At 40.0% G+C, this 21,799-nt stretch overlaps 1 protein-coding gene across 4 annotated transcripts in view; it reads left to right on the forward strand.

The window, feature by feature from the left end:
• The window catches only part of PARVB (parvin beta), a 65,443-nt gene extending 45,935 nt beyond the window's left edge, over positions 1 to 19,508 (forward strand). For 3 of the 4 annotated variants that reach the window (XM_086757577.1, XM_086757605.1, XM_086757597.1), the window contains exons 7-13: positions 1,277 to 1,335; positions 3,037 to 3,056; positions 4,911 to 4,972; positions 5,824 to 5,892; positions 8,152 to 8,253; positions 11,508 to 11,580; positions 16,185 to 19,508. In XM_086757577.1, the coding sequence (XP_086613703.1) occupies positions 1,277 to 1,335; positions 3,037 to 3,056; positions 4,911 to 4,972; positions 5,824 to 5,892; positions 8,152 to 8,253; positions 11,508 to 11,580; positions 16,185 to 16,261 (462 nt within the window). In that variant the 3' untranslated portion in view covers positions 16,262 to 19,508. The remainder of the gene's footprint in view (positions 1 to 1,276; positions 1,336 to 3,036; positions 3,057 to 4,910; positions 4,973 to 5,823; positions 5,893 to 8,151; positions 8,254 to 11,507; positions 11,581 to 16,184) is intronic. The other variant, XM_086757587.1, reaches the window with a different exon arrangement.
• The last annotated feature ends 2,291 nt before the right edge of the window (positions 19,509 to 21,799 follow it).

The following is a 21,799-nucleotide window of genomic DNA, read 5'->3' on the forward strand; positions in this document are numbered from 1 at the left end:
GAAAGCAATGCTGCCTTCATTCGTTGGCTAGGGAGTAGAAGGGCAGGAGTTCTTGCTGGTTTTTAGCTTTTAATTTTTATTTCTTAGATTGCTTCTGAGGAAGGATGTGATGTGTTTCTCTTCAAAGCTACTCTCCCTAATAAGTTCTTGTTTGGGGGTTGGCTGGTGAAAATGGTTGAGATGGCATATGTGTACGGAGCGTGTGCCTGGGAGGGTGTTTTGCCTGCGTACCTGAGCTGGCAGCTTTCTTAACAGTGCTATAAGTCATTCTGACAGACATGGTTCCTAGATGGCTGCTGAGATTTAAGCTCTTTGTGTCAGCCTTTTAAATGTAGAGAAGGGAGGAAAGAAATTCATCCGTTGAGGCATAAGGCTATATCCCATAGTTTTGGAAGGGACACATAGAGATATTAAGAAAGTTTTTGAGTCGAGTAAAAGCGCTTCCAGCCTCTGAGAGGCATGTGCCATGTCTCTAAAGCTCTGGAGAGGCACAGAAACATTTGGCCCCACCTTTGTCAGAGGGCTGTGTCTTAACAGAGCTGAGGAAGCTGTTATAAAGCTGCTCTGAAACTGAGTCTCGTCACATGCTAGCTCTCTGTTGGGTAGAAGACTCCTTATGCATGCAGAAAACTATCCCAAGGAGAGAAAACCCAGCAACAGGGAAATACTGTTCATTGTGAAATCACTAGTTGAGGTTTTCATGCTCCCTGTGTTTCCTTGGTGGATGTGTTCCTGACAAGCGTGTGGCTGGCGGCCTCAGTAACATGTCTTCTCTAGGAGAGCCGCCTTCATGCTGGGAGACCTTTACCGGCACACTGGAGCCCTGGCCTGGAGGCAGCCGTCCGTGTTATTTCAGCCCCAGACCTCTCTGGAAAGCCATGCTGCCAATTGTGTCAAGTTGTTGGTTGACACCACATGAACGAGTGCCCTTGGGGAATTTAAGATGGGGCTGACAAACTCTCTCTAATTTGTGTTCCAGGCACGATGTTGACTCTGGTCTCAGGAGGGGAATTGTTAGCAAGTTTGTTGGCTGGAAATATATATATATATACATTTCCCAAACACCCATTTGGCTGTCAGCCTGATAAATGCCACTGTTCTGGGAGTGAGCCCTCCTGTGTCAGCTGTTTCATCTCTACCTCTGCAAAACTTAGCGAGAGCACTTTATCCAGTTTTCTCCTCTGGGATTCTGAAAGATGCTGAATAGTGCAGAGCCCCTAATGAGCTTCTCCTTTACTAATGACGTCTCAGTTTCTAACTCCATCTTCCTTTCCAGAAACGCGAAGGCCTCCTTCAGACCACTCATGTTACAGAGGAGCTGACCACTACGACAGAGTAAGTACAAAACACTTCAGCTTCTGAGAGTTTCTGTGTGCATAATGTGGGACCATTTACAAAGACAAGAGAGACTTAATCTTCCCCTTAGCCCCACTCCTTGCTAAATTAACAAAATCCCTTAATGTAGTGCTTTTTTTAGAAATACCTTTGTCTCTGGAAATATGTTACAAAGGAGAAGTGTCTTCTTGACATTCTTTTGTTCCAGTAGCTTTTAACTAATAGTTAATTGAAAGTGAACTTTGTGGGCCTTTTTTTTTTTTATTCCCCCTGCCATCTGGATGTAGCTGTATATAACTAATTTTTGCCCAGTGCTGTTGCCTTTCTCAAGTGAAAGGCCAATGTAAATATTTTTTGGGAAGAATTAGTTTGACAAAAGGCAGTTCTTTGAAATACCTCTCAAAACTGAAGTGATACCCTGTTGAAATTGTAAGGAGAGATGATCTCTGTTTTCAGTAGTACCTCAGGACTAGAGCTCAGCAAAAATAAATTAAATAAATAAACCTCTTCACTCCCCAGTTTTTTGCAATGGATTATTTTGCTTTATGTTTTTACAGTCCTTTTTATAAGGAGAAGGCTAGACATGCACTTTGGCTGCAGATAAAGGCCAAAATTTTCCTTTGCGTGGCCTGAAGGCAGCTCTTCTAAGAGGGACTTACATGAGCCCTCCTTCAGTTTATCAGTGTGTTGGCTCCCTGTAGAGTTGGCTCAGCTTTCCATGACTTTGAAGATAAATGAAGTACCATGTGGCTAGCTCAGTGGGGAAGATCTTTCAGATGAAAACGCTCAAAAATGAGATCATAACATCTCTGTGTGGACATTAAAGATCTCATAGTGTTTTTTGTAGGATGAGAGAGCTCTGCCTCAGGTTTGTGGGCCAGAATTCCCCCCCTCACTCATGTGCTCTTGAACAATGTAGTTAGCTTCTCCTCTCCTTCAGATGTGGTTTGTAAGATGTAATCTGCGGAGTGGAGTTTAGACATTTTTGACCAAGAAAGATATTTACAGATATACATGTGTTTATGCATGTGTTCTATTGAGTTATTTAATATTACACAATACTAAAAGGCTTACTGTTTAACGTGTTGCATAGCCAGATGTGAGTATAGCTACAGAAAATGCAATGATCAGCAGAATCCAACATTGACTGAATAATTTCAAATTCCTCTGTGCAAATCAGAGCCTGATTCTCAGCTGATAAACATCTGCATATGTCTGATGATGTCACTGGCTGTGTATATAATTCATATGTGGCAGTTTTATTTACATAATATCTAGATTTGATGTATGTTTTCTGTCTTCAGAGAAAACAGGTTAAAATGAGATAGACAGCCTTGCTCCTCCTGAGCTGTGTGATGTAGCATGTGCTGACTATATTTGTGGAAACTGTACACCGAAATACATTTGTTCTTCACTCTTCGTCATAAAAATAATTATGCATAAGAAATCATAATTATGTGTAAAACATAATTACGCATTTCCATTAATTTCAAATGTATCTCCCTGACATCACTGGTGGTCTGCTCGGGACATTCCTGCAGCACGTTGGGTCTGGTCTGTGACATGCTCAGCCTCCTGACTTGGTAGGAGTGGTTAGCCCTCGGCATCTTGCAGGAAAAGGCCCGTTAAGCCCATGGTCTTGTCTTTTCAAAGTGATTATTCATGAACTAACCCAATATTTTTGAATGCTCTGACTTGCAGGATGATGATGGGAAGATTTGGTAAGTAAAAAAGTTGTTGTCTCTGAAATGTTTTTAAATTTATGTCAGGCACAGAAATCTTGTCTGTTTTTCTTCAGCAGATCAAGAGAATGGATTGAGCAATTCCACCAGGTTGGAATGTGTTGCAGGGGCAGGTTTTGTTACTCCACACAGATGTGGAGCATAATGGGTAGAACCAGATCAACCAGTATACCACTTGTGCTCTTTAGACTGGTCTCTGTTGATTTGTTTTTATTTGTGAGTAATGAATAGCAAAAATGCTGCACAGGGCAATATTTCCTAGTACTGTTGTTAAGTACTTAAGGCACTAAGTACACAGGGCAGTGTTTCCTAGTACTGTTGTTAAGGCTTTCAAGTAAAAATCTTTGCCACTCCCAGCAATAAGAGTTACACCTTCTTCATAATGTGACCATTTAATTTATATATAAATGAATACATGAAAATTACTGAAGCAACGGTGTATGGTATGAGATCTAAGAAAGCTCTGTTTATCTGTCTACTTTCAGAGACCAGTCAGCCCTCTCTAATTCCTTTGCATGGAGTATCTTACCTCCTCCATGTTCACTAGATTTTAGTATTTAGATCTTACCAACCGTAGATCTGGTCTTCTAAAAAACTTCTTTTTTTTTTGGTGTTGCTGCCAAGAGGCTTCTCTTTTTGCATTTCGTTTTGTTAGTGGCATTAAGTCACCACTTCTCACCAAAGAGATGTGGGCTGTGTGAAGAACAAGTCATCTATTTTCTCTGTTCCCTACTTATAATATATGAACACTACCATTTCCACTCCAGCAGAGTATCTATATTAATAATAAATAAGGTACTTGGAAAATAAGTAATGTCAAGGGGCTATAGGGGCTAAGTAATGTGTCTTCAGATACGAGGAATTTGGAATTTGAATAGTAAATATCTTCTCTATTACCCAAATTCTCTAAAAGAATTTGGGTAATGTTTTGTTTATTTAACAACAGAAAAGTAGGAAAATGATACGTGTTCCGTAAATAAAAATAATTTGAACTTGGAAAAACTGTTAAAAACTATGTTGAAAATTTTAACACCTTAAAACCTGCACACTTTTCCAGCATTTTTTACACTTCTTTTTTTTTTTTTTTTAAATGCAACTGCAATTGGTTAGATTTCTAATTTTTTTTCTTATTTTACCTGATGATGACAGTTGTCATCCAAAAAACTCAGTGTTTGGAAAATTTCAGTCAGCCCAGAGCTGGCACAGTGTGACATGTTGCACCGATATAGTAGATTTTAGATTGAATTAGATATTGTTACACGATGCTTTGAAGGTCTAAACATAATTTAAATCTAAACATAAATTTACTGTGTGTAAGCTTTGCTCTTCATACACTGCTGAATCTGATTTTACTTGTGTTTGGTTTTAAACTTTACTGAAGTCAGGGGTACTACCAGTAATTTTAAAGTAATAATATGAATATCTGATTTTGACACGGAGTGGTGGATGCAACCATAGCTGCCACTGTAGCTGTACTGCATCAAAACCAAGTGATGTTTCAGCTCATTGCTTAAGTTGGGATTGGGGCATAGTCAAAATTATTCATTTCTTTTTAATTTTTCTTCCACCTACATATTTTGTGTACCAATTATAAATGGCAGAAAAGAGAAATCAGTGAATTATATGTTTATTTTCAGTTATCTCTAAAAATCCCAGGGGAGTTTGCTCTGGCATTTAGTTAAACACCAAAATGCAATGATAACTTTTAGCTTGAGCCTCTGTTACGTCGCTTTCTGATAAAGACCTTTAAGCTTGGGGCACTTAATCTGGTTCCCATACTTGGCTGTTGGAGGTATATTGATTTTTCTTTTTTTTTTCCCCCACTAAAACCAGAGCGTGATGCCTTTGACACACTTTTTGATCATGCACCAGACAAACTCAGCGTAGTCAAAAAGGTAAAAAATGAAATTAAAGTTTCATTTTCTAAATTACTTTTTTTTATCTTATGCTTTTGGAAAGATACCCAGGAAGATCTAGAAAATAGCAGAAGAGGATTCTGAAATAGTGAAAAGAGTGTTTATCCCCCAAAGATCACTGTTTCCAAGCCAGGTAATACCTGGATTCGTTGGCTTCAGTCAGCCTTGGCCAAGGCTTTTCTTGTTTTCCTTTTGGAAGTGTTGTAAGCTGGCTGGCAGATCTCTGTGCTTTAATACATGAGCACGTATTTGGCTCATAGTAGCGGAATCATGCATGTCTGCGTCCTGTGGGAATAGAAATGCCAGACTTGGGTTACATGCTGACTGTAATTTGCTGATTGATACGCACACATCACTCCAGGAACAGAGGTGTGTGAGGAACAGTGTACTGTTGGCATCTTCTCTTGGGAGTCACAGCTCAGAGCTGCTGATGCCTTGCTCCCAGGCAGTGGATGTTCTCCAAGAACCTGAAGAGATTGACGTGGACAGTAAATGCACCTACTGCTTGTGTCATCTTCACAAAGAACCTACAAAAGAACCAATGTCATCACATCTTTTTCCCACAACACTAAAGTATGCTTTATGTGCTAGGAAGAATAACGAGTAAGCTGTATGTAATAGCACCATCTGGTGACTTCTGGCATATGGTGCAACAAAAATGACTATACGACTGAGTTGTTTTCAGTTTTATGAACTTATTTATGCAAAAGCAAATAGCACACATGCATATTTATTAGGCTTTTTTTAAAAGCCTCAAAAGATTGTTAACCCTTTCAACAGGCGCTGACTGTAGTGTCTAATGTCACTGTTTCTGGTGTTTTCTTTTATAGTCTCTGATCACCTTTGTGAACAAACACTTGAATAAACTGAATTTGGAAGTAACCGAGTTAGAAACCCAGGTAGGAGACTTTGGTTTTTTTTGTATGTAATCTAACTGTGTAAATTGCAAATCTAGGCCCTCGCTCCATAAAACCTTTTTGTGGCACTGTTTATCTTTGACCACGGTAATTTATGGCATCATGGCTCTGTCTTTTAAGTAACAATGACATTCACTGATGCTTGCTTCCTTTACTCATGTTTACATGTACTTCATGGTGCTGTTGATTTGTATTATAAGGTGAAATTCTTGGATGTTTAATAGGGCTATATTAATGACTGTAGAATACAGCTGGATTTCAGGCAGCTTGTCTCTCAGATCAAAGTGGAGCGCTGCAAAGCAGTTGCTATAGTTATGGGTGGATGGTGGGTTGTGTCTTTTCTAGCTGTGAGGGTTCATGATGAACTGGTGTAAGCTCTTAATAGCTGGCTGCCTGGGGCTCTCAGGAGGAGTGCAGACTGCAGTGTGCAGTTCATCATAGAGGTATCAGTGCTAGCTTTGATCACATCAAAGTGGGACTGGAAACAATTTTGCTGTTGCAGCAAAGGCCTTCATATCCTCCTCTGTACCCTGCTATCTTGCAAGCACATGCACTGTGCTTGCTTCTCAGCGGGGTGGGTTAATGGCTCGGAGCTCCTGTACTGTGACGGCTTGACTGTCAGTGGTGTCCAGGTTAGTTTGTTTAAAGCTAGCAGAGGTGACTGTCAGCCACCACCAGCACCATGAGGAGTTCTCTGTTTCTAGCACAGAACTGGGTAACAAATATACTTGGAAACCTTAAGTGTGAATTTCAGTGTCAGTGGGGTAGTTATCACTTTACAGATAAAATTAAGCAGTTTTCAGACATGGGATTGCCTAAGCAGAAGCAGATAGTCTTTCCAGAGTTCACTGAACTGTGGAGAGATGGTTATCTTATTGTCTCAGCAAAAAAATAAGCACAGCTTCTAGAGAATTATACCAGGAGTGTGGGTAATTGGTTTGAGCCTGGCTTAGTTTAATACCAGTTGTTCACTGCTATTTTATAGCTTTGCTGAAATAAATGGGTGACTGGATCTGATCTGTCACAAGAAATTGTTGCTTAATGCCTTGGAAGTACCCAACAATTTATTTTTTGAAAAGGTTAGAGGATGTCACATATGCCATGTCAGGATCACAAGTGAGAAGTCTCTTAGAAATACATAACATTACCCCAACTTAGCCAGTAAGTAGTCATCCTATGTGGTAGGAATACTGAATAGTATTGCTGAAAGTATTTAGTATATTATTTAGTACTTACTGAAACTGTAAACAATCTATTTTGGCTTGGGAAAAAAAATTGTGAAGTTAAACTTCTTACCTGTGACAGAGGAGACTTAATTTCAAGTTCTGATCAAGGGCAGAGATTTGAATGTCCAACGCACATGACTTAAGAGAGGTTGTGGTTTAAATCACCAGCTGCTGTAGTAGTAGGACTGGGAGTATATTATGTGCAAACATGTTTCCCAGGAAGTTTTTTTAATTTTAAATTGAAAAAGCTTTGTTAAATACTGTAGTGAAGTTGGCAAGATTCCTCAACCAAATAAAATGAACTCGAAAAAAAGCAAGAACAGACATACATACTCTAACCTCACTCCAAAGTATTCAGTAGCCTAGTAAATAGATAACTGGCTGGAGATAAAGAAGATTTTGTTTTCAGACCCTGCCTATTCAGACCAAATACTCTGCACAACTAAGGAGTACAAATTGTAGATAACTCCCAGGTGAATTGCTTTTAATTTCTTCTGCTTAGAGCTATTTACTATATGTAAGTAATTTAAATAGTTGTTGGCACATGATCTTGCATGGGTTAACGCTGTAGCGATAGCTGATGGGCTTCCTTGTTTTGTTCAGGAAATGAGAGTAGGGGAAATAATGCTATCAGATGCAGGGAGAAAGCCTTATATCCTGTGGTTTTTTCTTTTCTTTAGAGAACTGACAAGAAAGCAGCTATATCAACAGTCTCTAAAGAGAAGACTAATTTAGCTTGCTCAACTGCACTGGTGATTGCAAGGGTATATAGGTGAATCCAGAGAGCAGATGAAAAAAAGCCCTAAACGCTTGTTACTCTTGCTGTCAATTCGTTGCTATGCCTGAAAAGAGCAGTTTGTGACTCCTGAAGCATCTTACACTTCTGTGCTAGCAAGAGACAGTGGTAGAAATCAAAGTACATAATTTGGGCCAGGCATTCTTTGTTCTGCTTGTTTGGGAATGCTTATTTGAAAACATGCTTTCACCTAGGAATGTCATCAGTATTTCTATTTAGTTTGCAGATGGTGTTTATTTGGTTTTGCTCATGGGTCTCCTTGAAGACTATTTTGTTCCACTTCACAACTTCTACTTAACACCTGAAAGTTTTGATCAAAAGGTGGGTAGAAACTCCAGGTTGTATTCTTTTTGCTTTGTTACCACACGATATTTTCCAGTCATTGTATCCGTTCTTTTTGGGCACAGTAAATCAGAACCTGGTATGTTCTTCTCTTCAGGAGCTGTAGCAAAGACACCCTGGCTCTGACACTTGGTAGTTAATAACACTAAAAGTTGCTTGTGAAATGAAAGAGTGAATTCCTCATAGTTGAAGAAGAAAGGTATTCTGTTACTAGCATCAAATGACACATAAAGCTCATGAATATCCAGAATGAATAAATCAGTAATAAGTGCTTTGTACTGTATATTACTTTGCATAATCAAAGTGATTTATTAAATTGTAGTACTGCCTGAAGTGCTTTTGTGCACAGGGATGCCTAATTGTGCTAGACAGCAGAGCTGATGCCTGGCTTTGTCTAATATGTACTATGTAAACAGGCAAGAAAGACAAAAGGTGAGAAATGGGGAGCTCTGCTTTAGCTGTATCCTGTACACTGTGATTGACAAGGAGATAGAGCTTCTTCCCAAGGTCACAGAATGTCATCCCTAAAAACTGCCCCCTCATCTCTTTAGTATAAGTTGCCTAATACCCATTAGTTCTTTCTCTGTAGTTTATTTAATGTTCCTACAAACCAAGGGGATAAATATTACTTGATATATAAATGAGTACCTGGGCCATGATCTTGACCTGGGGTTAGAAACTGTATCTTGAGTGCTCATAGGTAACATGTTTTGGAGCTGATCTAAAGCCAAGAGGCATGCCCTGATCCTGCCAGGGAGGGAGCATGCAAAAAATTGCCTGTCTGAAGTCAGTTTGTGAGTACAGACATCTGGTTCTGTGTCCAGTTCCAGGCAGGATCATTGCCAGCATTGCTGACATCAGCTTTTGAGAGAATGTGCTAGCTTGTCTTTTTTGGATATTCCTTTCTATTTTGTATGGAGTGAATAATTTGCTGCCTAACAATGTCTCAGACAAAACAAACTTTGATGAAGAAGAGTGGATTCTTTGCAATGCTAGATTGTCTTACTCATAATTGGGGTATTAGCGATGGGAGGAGATGAAATAAGCATCTTGCTCTTAGCCTGACACTTGCTCCATTGTCCTGTGTCCTTCCTAGTGTGATGAGAGCTTAATACACTTTATTGTCATAACTTAGTGTCATACCCAAAGGTTTGCCTCTTTCTGCAGTTGTTCTGGACGTGCACACACATCTGTGTATATTCAGTGTCTGGTGTCAGGATATTCTGGGCCTGGTTGTGCTGGAGTAATGCATCTGCTCCCTGCTTTTTATTCTGCCAGGTTCTGCAGTTGAGAGGGTGCAAATACTGTATTGGCTGAGCTGGAGCAGGAGATGGCTAGGTCAGGAGTGGAAACACTGGCAGCAGCTAAAAGAGTGAACTCTTTGTAAGGCCATGGCTGTTTAAAATGGTGGGTTTTTCGTAATGACTTCAGTGCAGATTGTTGCTGGTAGGCACCCCTCATGGGTCGTACATGCTCTCTGAGGGATGGAACTTCATCATCGATAGAATAACCCAGCTTTGCATGAGTAGATCATATCAGCATTGCAGGAGGAAGACCCAGGCTAACATGCTGAGCCTGCTGGTTCTATAGGTTGTATAGAACTTGTTGGCTTCCTCAGGAGGTGACTGCTTGCTGTTTGGGAACTTAAAGGGGCTCCCTGAAGGCAGGAAATCGGGCTACGGTAAGAGGGGCTTCTTTAGGTGTTAAGTTTGTGGATAGGATGTGGATTAGTTCATTTTGAATGTTACATACTGCGCAGGAACTTCATAGGCCAGTGGGAAAGTGGTTATCTATTATGTCTTATACAAGCTCTTCTTTATAGCTTTCTCTTGCTTTTTGTCCTAGTATCTTGAATTTTTGCCCTTGTGGAAGTGCAGGATGCTGAGTTGTAGCCAACACCTGGTCAGTTATGATTTTGTTGTTAACGGTTTAAATACATACAGATTATCCAGTATTCCTAAAGTAATGTTATGGTTTTGTGTGGAGGCTCTGCCTTGAGGAAAGGGGATTTGTATATCAAAGAAGGAGTGGTAGAGCCTGTGTTTTTGGGAAAGGAAAAAGTATTTTCATTATAATAAGTGATTGGTTTTGTCACAATGAATGAGGAGGAACTGTAGCAGGTAAAAAGAGATTAATAAAGTCCTGAGCAGTAAGTGACAGTGAAAGGGGACTATCTTCCTTATTGTAGGGGAACTTTCTATGCGTAACTCCCTGATTTTCAAGATGAGTAGCTTTAATTAAACCTCTCCCTCTTGCTATGTATCTCCAGAACTGTCATTTGCAGTAGCAAAAATGCACAGAATTCATAATCCAAATTACCTTGCTTAAATTTCAATAAGCGTGGATGAGAAAGCTGCTATGCAGATCTCTTTAAACCATGATGCTCGTTCCTCAAAGGAGAGATTAAAAGAAAACACCCACTTTCTTGCATTTTTCCTTTTTGCCCATTTTCTTTCCTCTGATTTTTGTGTTCACGTGTGATCCTTGGTGGCTTGTTCAGGAAGCGCTTTCTGTATGGTTGTGTTTAGCTTGTTTTGCAAGTTCACTGCACAGTCTGTTTAGGAGCTGCCACCACGAAGCATTTTTTGAAGCATTTGCTTCATTAGAGAAACTTGCTTTGATTTTATCTCTGTTTTCAAGTAGAGCAAGTGGAAGTACCAGGAGACGAAGGGATTAGCACAGGGTCATGCAACAAGCAGCCTGGCTCCTTGATGATGTGATGTTGATGTTGCTTGATATGCAGCTGATAATAAAGCAGAAAAAACTAATGTTGTTTGAAAATAATTCCATTTAGTATCCTTATTTCTTCTTTCTTACACACCCATATGTATTTTCTCATCTCTGTTCAGTTATGTCATTTCTGTTGCAGCTCTGTTGTAGTTGTTACTGGGAGTTCTCTGGCCTCTGCCATAGAGGCTGAGATCGGGGCTTAATGGGGGTTCCTGGTTCACGTGATACCCAGTCACAGTTTTACACTTGAAATTTTTATATCTTAAATTACTTCCTTTGTATCAAAAAAGTGAATATTTGCCCTATAATGGCACAAGCTTTCTTTTCTTAGTCTCTCAACTGTACTTTCTTTCATGTTTAAACATGTAAATGTTTAATATTGATTTAAATAGAATTATCATTCTCTGTGTCAAGTATAAAGACAATAAAGCATTTTAAAAATTTGATCAAAGGTTTTTAATGCCTGTATAACTTTGAGATTCTAAACACTTTACCCTTTTCAGGTCCACAATGTTTCCTTTGCTTTTGAGCTGATGCAAGATGGAGGACTGAAGAAACCAAAAGCTCGCCCTGAAGGTATGGCGTGTGGCTTTAGACTGCACGTAAAGACATAATGGCAAGTGCATTTCAAGTGCAACTCCATTCAAAGATGGTAGCAGTAGTACCACAAAGTGGAGCTGTAAATGTGCCTCTTGACAGTTTTCCAAAGGATCCATTGTCTGTGTCTGGGGTATATCCTTCGTGTGTTTCTTGTTGGGAGTAGATTCACTGAGGTGTGCAAGTCTAGCTTTAGTGAATGATCCAGGAGCTGTTCAGTGCTATATTATAAATTCGACTGGGATTCTCCATAACAATCCAAGCAGGAAGCTTTTCATGGTCTGATTCTCGTAATTCTTACAGTTACCCCTAATTTGGACTCTTGTGATCAGATTTCAGTGACAGGGTTTCAGTGAAAGGGTTTTGTTTGGTTTTTGGTTTTGTTTTTGTTTTTTTTTTTTTTTAGGAGAACCAGTAGCAAACTCTTCTTGGTATATGTGGACTTGGGAGTCAGAAAGGAAAAGTGTAAAAACTGAGGTTTTCCTTTAAAGTCTCTGATCCTTGAAATTAATTAATGATGAGGTCTGCATTGTTGCTTGCACTAGGAATAAAAAGAGGAATTAAAACTTTATGAGTGATAAATGAGCAATTTTTATTCCTGGTGTTACAAACTATATATGTGTTAGAGGCTTCTGCAGAACAAAGAAAAATGAGGAGCCCCCAAGAAATGTTCAATCTGACTTAAAATGAGACAAAGTGGTGATAGTAAATAGATGACCAAATAGTGGAGTTGGTTATAGGGAGGAAAAAAGGCAAAAGACCATATTAAATGCATATGTATCCTGTCAGTGCTGTTCTTTTAAATTTGGGGATGAAAAATACCTCTGAAGAATTTGTTGAAACAAGACACTAACTTGGGAAAGTAAAGGAGCATTCTGAGTATTGGAACCGAGTCAGTGGGTATATGAGGAAGACAAGGAAACTGGAGAAGTAAGAATGCACAATCAGGAATGGCAGTTTTTTGAGTGGAAGTGTTAAAGAGATTGCGGTAGGAGAGCAGGTAAGCTAGATAGGCGTGTTTCAAGAGAGAGCAAATGTTAAAAACCTACGAGAAGACTTCTCTAGTTGAAAGCTTGTCCTTTGTTTTGTTTTGTTTTTATCAATTGATCTAACAGAGGAGATTATCTTCCCATAAGTCTGTCTTATATTCTTATACTATCATGAGTGGTAGAACACTATAGCAGATCTTTTGTTTGGTCCAGACAAGGTTTGTAGATTCTGTAAGCACCAGAATATGTTTAAGTGTTTTACTAATTGAAAATTTAATTATTAATAGAAGTTAGAGAACAAAATTAGCTCATAGAACACTCATATTTGCCTTTTGCTGCTGTAGGATGTACGGTCTCTTGTGCATATTCCTTCCTCTTCCCTGTGGGTATCCATTCCTGGGATCAGTATTTCACAGCTGTTGGAGTGAGCGTGCTCGTATGGTGTCTTTGTGGCTGGAATTGCCTGTAAAAATGACTGTTACTCTTGTAAAGCTGCTCCTGTGGAGAGGACAGTAATGTCTTGGGCTTTGCTTGTCACTCTAGTTTCATTGAATCCTCTGTTGGATCTTGACAGTCAGTACAGTCATGTAATACATGTTTCTTAGAAGAAGAATTCATTTTGTCAGAGACTCTGATGGTCTGCAAAATATTTTGTGTATGGTATACTCTGTTAATGCCATACTGATCTATTGTTCATTCTTAAATAGACTGGAAAACCTGTTGGGTGAATCTATGTCCTTTACCGTGAATTGGGTAGTAAATGCCTCTTGAATTAGTTGTAGGATTTTTATCTAAAACATTGTCTAGAGCAGAACATCACAATTTTAATTTTTATAGCCCATGCTTTCTGCATGTGCTTGCAAGAAAGAGGTCTTGTTTAATATTTTAGTGTGTCTTTGTACAGGTGATAAACAAAACTAGGAGCATACAGGACAGCTCCTCTTCTCTGATCTTCCAGCCCAATTCAGTAGATTGAGCCAGCAGCAGAACTTGATGCTGAGTTATTGCAGCAAAAGTATGTTGTAGTGGATTAATTCATTAGCCTCTAATGGGGTTGTTATGGAGTGTTAAAGTTTTTAATTCATGGAATATTTTAAACTATTTTGATGATTTATGGCCACTCTCAGTTAACATTTTATTAGTTGTTATTGGTAATGCTATGACTGTGCATGCTTCATCTTAAAATAAGAAACAGGAGGCTAAGAATATGCTTATTCCTGGGAATGCCTGTTAGACACTGATCAATAAGGAACACTGTAATCACCAGATAGGGAGGATGCATCTCACACTACCGTACTCTTTAATGCAGCAAAGGCATAACAAGGTCTGGAAGTTAGGAAAATGTCAAACTAGAATTACAGTATAACTTCTGCAGCAGTGAAGATAATTAACCATCAGTCTGAATTGTCAAGGGATGGAGGTAGAATTTCCACCACTGGAAGATGTAAAAAGAAAAAAAGAAAAAGAAAACCATGCAGTGTTAAACTTACATTTTAATTCAGCCACAGATTTGTTTGTAAGCTCAGTACAGGATTACCAAGGTAAAATTCTCTAAGGACTGTGTTGTACATGAGATCAGACTATGTGACCACAGTAGCTTCTTCTGACCTTAAATGTACGTGTCATTACACTGCCAAATAAGAGCTAGATCAATTCCTTCTTTTAGTGATGAGGCCTCCCATACCTCTCATTCCTTAGGGTAATCATCAGGGGTGATTAGCAGCAAGTACCTGGCTGAAATTACTGTTGGAGATTAGTAGGAGTCAGCCTTAAATGCCTCCATGAGGGCAGATGGACGGTACCTGCCCTGCAGGTCTGGGCTCCCTTCCAGCTCCTGCTTGTGCTCTTTCTGGTGCCCTTAGCTCTTGCTCTGGCACTTCGCTGCCTCTTACTCCCAGCTGCTCTCTCCTTGGGACGTGCCCTGGTTTCCTAGCTGTGCTTCTAGCTTCCAGCCATGTTCCTACTCTACCCTTCAGATTTCTATTTCTCTCCATCGGCACCTTGATCTTAGTTTATCGCATAGACAGTTCCTCCCTCTGAACTAATGTCCTGATCACACTGCTTCTTGCCGTGTCAACTGAGATAGAGGTTACGGTGGCTCAGGGAAGACTCGTCCTGCTTTCAGTGGGAAGCTGAAAATGGGTGGCACGGGGAAAAGAAAACCATTTGGGAGGAATGGGGCAAATACACCCTACAAGTCTCTGACCACTACAGAGCTGACTGGGACAGATTTGTTGGCATTTTCATACTGCCAGCACTATTTTGTTTAATTGTTTAGCAAACCAAACCGACTGGCAGCATTAGTGGGTCAAATCTGCTGGTCTCTTCTCCAGATATTTGCCTTGATTTCCCAGCTTTAGAAATATATGACTGTTGCAAAGTGTTATTTCCAATGGCAAAATTTACATTTTAAATCCACCTCTGAGGGAACTGGGTCTTGGCTTTTACCTTACTGAGAATGCTGTGGTAGTAAGCATCTTTCTAGGGTACCTGGAAAAATCAGAAACGTGTTTCATATTTCAGTTATCCAAGTAAGACATCTCCTTTTTTTCAGGGTGTATTACTTCACAACAGTAAGGATCCTTCCTTTCTTTGGGGCAGGAGAAGATACAAAATCATAAATGAAATATGTAAAATAATACAGGAAAAAGGGTAGAAAGAAAAGTTTGAGAGGTTACTGAAAATATCAGATGAAGTATGGGAGTTAAAGTGTTATCCAGTGTGGGGTGGGAGGGAAGGGTGGAGAGGTCCTGGCAGTGATTCTTCAAAACAGGCAGTAGGTGTTTCCCCTGGACCTCACGTTGATTGTACGTAGTCTGTTAACTGTTTGTTGTCTTATTAGTTCTTTGAATGATTTTTAAATTATCTGTTCTTCCTTACTTCTGCTTCCGTATATATTGTTTACTGTGTATTTTTTGCTTCCTCCTCCTCCTTCTTTCTCACATATTAAATCCAACCTTTCTTTCCACCTCTTCAGCCTTCTCTGTGCTATGCCTCCCCCCATAGTCCCGGGATTACATGTCTGTGGTATTTCCTAGCATTTCATTTTAGTAATAACTTGGGACATGCTAGCAGGAAAACTTTTTGTTGAGGACTGTTCCAGACCTGTTCCCTGGCCTAGCATGGTAAGAAGGGATATTAGATAATGGAAAGCTTTGAGTCTGCTGAGAGAATTCAGGCGTTGTTTATTTGTGGACTATATCATTGCAGACTTGTGGATATGTGAGGTTCAGTATCTTATATCATGTGTGTGGCTGCTTATTTGCTGCTTCTGTGACCAGTGAGGTCATCAGTAGTATTTCCCAAAGCTTTTATCCCAGGTCTCAGACAGAATTAGACTTTCTCTGTAACTGATTTTAGATGAAGAAGAGAATTGCCTTTCATTTCTCAGAGGAGTTAGCTGTGACTGTATTATTATGAAGGTTTTTTGAAGCACATCATGTGGAAAAAAAAGCTTGTCTTGGGGAGATCAGAACTCTGGGGGGTTTTTTGTTGCTAATCCTACTGGCTCAGAGATGTGGGGACTTTTGTTCGTTTGAGGACAAAGGAGGGAGAACAAAAAGCAAATTCAGGATTTCTCCTTTTCTTCCACAGATGTTGTCAACTTGGATCTGAAGTCTACCCTCAGGGTTCTATACAACCTGTTCACAAAGTACAAGAACGTCGAATGATCCTGGAAGCTGCTGAGGTCTTCACTCTTCCAACCTCTTTATGCCGAAATTACAATAAACACACCCTCTGCACGCTCCCGTTGTGCCTTATGCTATACTTCATGAATTCTTTCTACAGTTGATGTGGTCTCTCTGTAGCTGTTTGTATGACAATCCCACTAAAAATAATGCATGTGTATTCTCTAGGTCACTTTGTAGATATTTCACACTTCTACCAGAAGATACTGTTGGGTCTGTTGTTTGCTATGATCAACAAATGTTCTTTTGATGATAAAGGAAATATACCACTAACTACTTTAATGTGCAGGGAAAACATGAGATGTTCCTCATGGCTGGAGACTCTTTGATTCTACAATAGACTTTCTTTTGCGTACTCCTTGGTTGCAACTGGCGTTTGATGATTTTCCAGTCTTAAGTGTTAGCGATAGAAAATCAGCATTGGAATTTATTTAGAAGCTGTTAGATAAGGTCTTGTATGTTCTGTTGGGTGGGTGGGGCTGAGGGGAATTACAGCCACTATCTGAAGCTAATGTCAAAAGCTTCAGTTTTTGTGTTAACCTCATGCTACTCAGTGTTACTTCCATTCAGTGTTTACACGGAATAAGTCTTGCAATGGGATCACCAGCTAATCTTTTGTTGTCTATTTTTTATTTCATCTGCTTTCTAGGAGAAATTTGCTTGCTAGAGCCACTGTCATCCGTTAAGCATACAGCTTCAGTCACGTCAGTCTGGAGCTGGTCAAATAGGCAGAGGCTGCATTTTGCCCCTGATCATTTCTGAAATGAACACAGGGAATAATGAACTTGGCATTTTAAAGGCTGACTCTCCATTTCACGTAGCTGAGTTTTAAAGGGTCAGATTCATTCTTGTTGGAGCTGTTGGCAGCTGTACAGTTCTGGAGGTCAGGCTTTTATAAACAGTTTTACGTGTTTTCTTTCCTAAAGAGCAAAATTTAAATAAGAGCTGGCCTGGGCTTATGGATTGCACTGGGCTGTGCAAGACATGTGGTATACATAGTGCAAGCCAATGGTTAGCACTCCAGTGTGAAGCTCTTCAGTGATCACTTAAGCTTCAAACTAATTTCACTGAGTTGCCCTGTGCCATTTGAAGCCTCTGGTAGGCTCTGGCCTAGTCCTGTAATCTTTTGAGCTGTTATGGATTTTAGTGCGAAACTATTTTAAGAAAGAATTGCTAGGTTAATCCAGTAGACTCTAGTTACCTCATAGTACTTTACAGGTTTAATCTGTACAGCTGTTCCTGGCTGGTGATGTGCTAGGTGCAGCAGTGCCTCTTCTTTCCCTAACAATGGATTTCTTACGCCAAACATTATTTGCCCTTCTGAGTTCAAGAGGAAACGTGCTATTTGAATGGTATAATTTTACAATTGAGATTTTCTCCTTCTCTCCTTAGACATTTTTTAATCTCAAAGGGAGAGAAATGGGCTTCTGCTTCTTTGTTTCATATTTTTGGATTCTGAGTTCTAGTATTTGAATTATTTGGATTACTTCCCCTCAGACCTCCAAAACAAATATGGAAGGAAGTTGCCCTTTCTTTCCATGAAAAAGTCAGATCTCATCTACTCTGTAAGGTTCTTTGGGGAATCATTGCTTGCCTGTACTTCAGGAGGGAGCTGACCTCTTGTTGTTTATACAGAGCCTAGAACAATTGGACTTGAATTTCAGATGGGGTCACTAGACTCTACCACAGCGCCTGCAATTATTACAGAGGAGACTTGCAGAGGCACTAAGGCCTGGTGGATCGGCTCTCCTGGCAAGTTAATGAAATTGGTCTAACTTTCATACTGTGAAATGGGGGTATCATGAAGCTGGAAGGTAATTGAACTGAAAGGTCTCTCAGATTTTTAGTTTAATGCAGTGTTATTTGTCGGAAGCAAGTCTGTTAAAGAGCTGTCATTCCACCTGTCTCCCTTCAGGTGATGTGGAGGTGCCAATGCTGTTTGTATTCTCTGAGTTACTGGGAAAGACCTCCAGAGAATCTAGTTTTTGAAATTTCAAGCAATATTAATCTCAAAAGCAAACAGAAAATAACAGGAGGAGATTGATAAGAGCAGTTTGGCTTTGGGAGGGGGAACAGCTCTTTCTGAGATGGGATTATACAGCTGGCATCTTCACTGCATATAAGCAGATGTGAACGTACCACCAAATTTTGAAAGAGTCTCTGTTTTGTTCGATTTTGTGTTTTTAGTCACTCTGCAGAAACCTAAGTCCCTCCTCTACAACCTGAGGCATGGGTCCATTTTAACATTCCTTACATTAATATCCCTGTCAATCAAGACTGGAGGCTTGATGCCCTGAACAGGTCGGGGGCAGGTGTCATACCCTGGTTTGTTATAAGTCTGTTGGTAAATGTCGCACAGGGAAAATACATTTTTTGTTCCTTAGCTCCTTGCTGTCTAGCCAGGTTACTCTTCATGTAGACACTGTGTTTATTGTTAACTGGATTGGGAGCAGGTTGGATTTAACGGAACTGGAGCTTCATCCCAATCAGTCCAGTTTCCAGGAAGAGCAATGTAGGTAAAGCTTCTCTAAACACCTGCTTTTGTCATGCCTCTCTGTTACATACGCATGATGCTTACTTTTGTCTCTCTCAAAAAGATAAGTCAATGCTAAAAATGTTATTTGTGAACTCTTTGTATTACTGGAGTTTTAGATATGTTCCCTGGGTGCCCGTGAGGTAGATCTGAATCCTGTTGAGTTCATCTGGAATGCTAAATGCTCTGCAGCATTAAAGCTTCCACATTTGTAAGTACTTAATGAATGTCTGTCTTTTCCAGCCCGTACAACTTAGCTTTTAGGTGCATTTGCTTGACATACTCGATTCCAGTGAGCTGTATTACCACAGAAGAAGCCCAGATACTCCTGAGCTGCATCCTGTTTTTCAAGATGAAAAACCACCAGTGGCAGATTTTTTAAAATCAATTTAAACCTTACAGGATTTCTTACCCCTCTCCCCCACACCTCAGTGCTTTCAGTATTAATGTATTTTTTAAGAGTCTTTTCTACTGTTTTTAACAGTGTTTACTTTGGATTTCTAACTACTAAAAAACAATCTTGCAAATAAAATTCTGGACTTGTCATATTCTGGAGACTTTCAGCTTTGTGACAAGACTTGTGTACTGTAAGCAAGTTACAATGCAATGCTAGATGTGTGCTAAAAATCACAGCAAGAGTGTTATGCATGGTTTGTGACAGTTGTACTATTTATTCAAATAAATAAATAATGATCACTTGGCTTTCTACATCTTTTTTTTTTTTTTTCTAAATGGACAAGTCTGTGTGAAGAACTTCAGAAAGGTTCATGTGATGATCTGTGCAGACCTAGCAAAGCAGAGATCTCAGGTTTCTGGTCCTGGTACAAATGATGACATTGCATGGGCAGACACAAATGTGCTCTTCTGTAGGTTTCATCAAGTGCCTTTTTTTCATCTACTGAACCTGATCAAGTTGCTAACCTTTTTCCTTCCATAAGAGAAAAGTAACTGAATTACACTCTCTAATACCATTAGAAGACTTAGGGGCCAGTTCTCCCACAGCGGCACAGGAGGGAAGCCTGGCATACTGAAGCCAGTCCCATACATGTCTACAGAGAATGTGAGAAGCCAGAAGCCCAAGTAGGTCTGGAGTGACACTGAAAATGCCCGTGTGCTTCCCGTTGCTCTGTCACGGAGAGAGCATAGAGTGGCTCTCCAATAACGTAAGGCCATCAGAAAAATGCATTGTCAGAACTTGTTATTGGTGGGAATGCTCTTGATTCCTTGAATTGTTCTTCAGTGGTTATTTTTATGTGAGGGCCAGGTGTGTAGGGGGGTGCATGTATGTAAGTGAGGTGTCCTTTGGGAATGTACAGAAAGACTGTGGGGTAAGATAAGCAAGAAATCAAATGCAAGTCTGATACAGAATGTACTGATGTGTTCTGTAGAAGACTGGATACTTCATGCACTGGTGGCAACATCAGTTTTTGGAGGAAAAAATACACTTGTCCATCACATGTGTTTCAGACTTATTCTTTTAGCACTGATGCACTGTATTGTGAAGAAGGTTTCCAAGAAAAGTCCTTTGAGTTGCCAGTTGAAGTAGGGAGAGACCTGGTAATTAGAGATGGGTTTCCCAACATTTATTTCTTCCTGCGCCTTCTGCCTGCTGATATGAAACTGGATTTGTAATGTGTGCCCAATAGTACCTCCAATGATACCTTCCTTTTGTTTTTTTATTTACTATATTTCTAGGCTGTGGCATGCACTTCTGCACAGGTAAGAACATACTCTAGTATTTTGCTAATTTGATGTGTTGTGCTTTTTACCTGCTTAGAAAATAGTTAGAAAATAAGTTTGTCCTTTGATTAGGAATTTGGGTTCTCAGCTACTAAGAATTAATGGCAGCTGGAAATCTGTTTTCCATCCACTTTCCTGTATCCCATTTAGCTCATGCTGAACTATCTGCACGAGCATGGAGCAGCATGCCAGCCCCTTAACAGCATTAAGCCAGACCAGCTTAATAAGTGGGGCTGGGGATTTCGTGCAGGGCTGTAGAGCTCATTCTGCTTTCCAGAAGAGTTAACAAATGTAACTGGTACCTGAAGGAAGCGTCCAGGGAAAGTGATTGCTGTAGAGAGTTCTCCCTCTTTAATCAGTGATGAAAAAGGGATGGAAGAGCAGCAGCACTTCTCTTATCTCAGATGAGCATTTTGGGCCCCGGTGTGGCTACCTAGCCTGTCTAATGGCAAATGAGTTCATCTCCTTCTGCCTAGTTTTCTTCTTCTACCAGGTCAGTAGTGCTGATCTGCTTTATAAAATGCTCAAAGGGCCATCAGTAAAAGGTGTAATGTAGCATGATGATTTTGTCTGTCGTTGGCTGTTTTATTATTATATGTAAAGAACAAGTGCGTTGTGAGTCGCCCCAGACGCAGACTAGCAAACAGCCATGCCATGCAGTACAATGGAAGAAAGATTGTATCTTTCTGATACTTTCTGGTCTTTCAAGAGTTGTGGGATTGCAATGTTTCCTGCATTTGTATTTCTGTTTATTTTAGTCTCCAGCAAGGACCAAGCACGTAGACAATTAAGTTCCGGATACGACTGTGGTTTCGTTTTTAAAAGTAGGCAGTACCGCGCGACACAACTTCCCTCTTGTGTGCTCTGCGTCCTTCAGGCTGCCCCGCATGGGAGGCTGCAGCTTCGGCACAGGACGCTCTGAGCCTGGGGGTCAGTCCCCTCTTCCCATAAATTTCATTGCACCTGCTGTGAGCAGATCTTGGAAGAGCTTCTGGAGAATTACCAAAGGAGATAATAGTAAGTCTGGGCAAAGGGACTCTTTTAAAAATTATTTTTAACTAAGAGACTTTCTGTGTCCATATGGATTATTCTTGCTAAGACAACATCTCTTCTGATGCTAGTGAGCAAAAATGGCTCTTGAAAGGTCTGGTACTAAACAAGGAAGTAAAAGTAAGTTTTAAACTGGGCACACAATGCAGATTCTCTTTTTTTTTTCTTATTTATTTTTTAATTCTGGCTTTCTGAAG

Source organism: Chlamydotis macqueenii, chromosome 1, assembly GCF_036417535.1.
Source record: "Chlamydotis macqueenii isolate bChlMac1 chromosome 1, bChlMac1.mat, whole genome shotgun sequence".
In the NCBI taxonomy this organism is placed as follows: Eukaryota; Metazoa; Chordata; class Aves; order Otidiformes; family Otididae; genus Chlamydotis; species Chlamydotis macqueenii.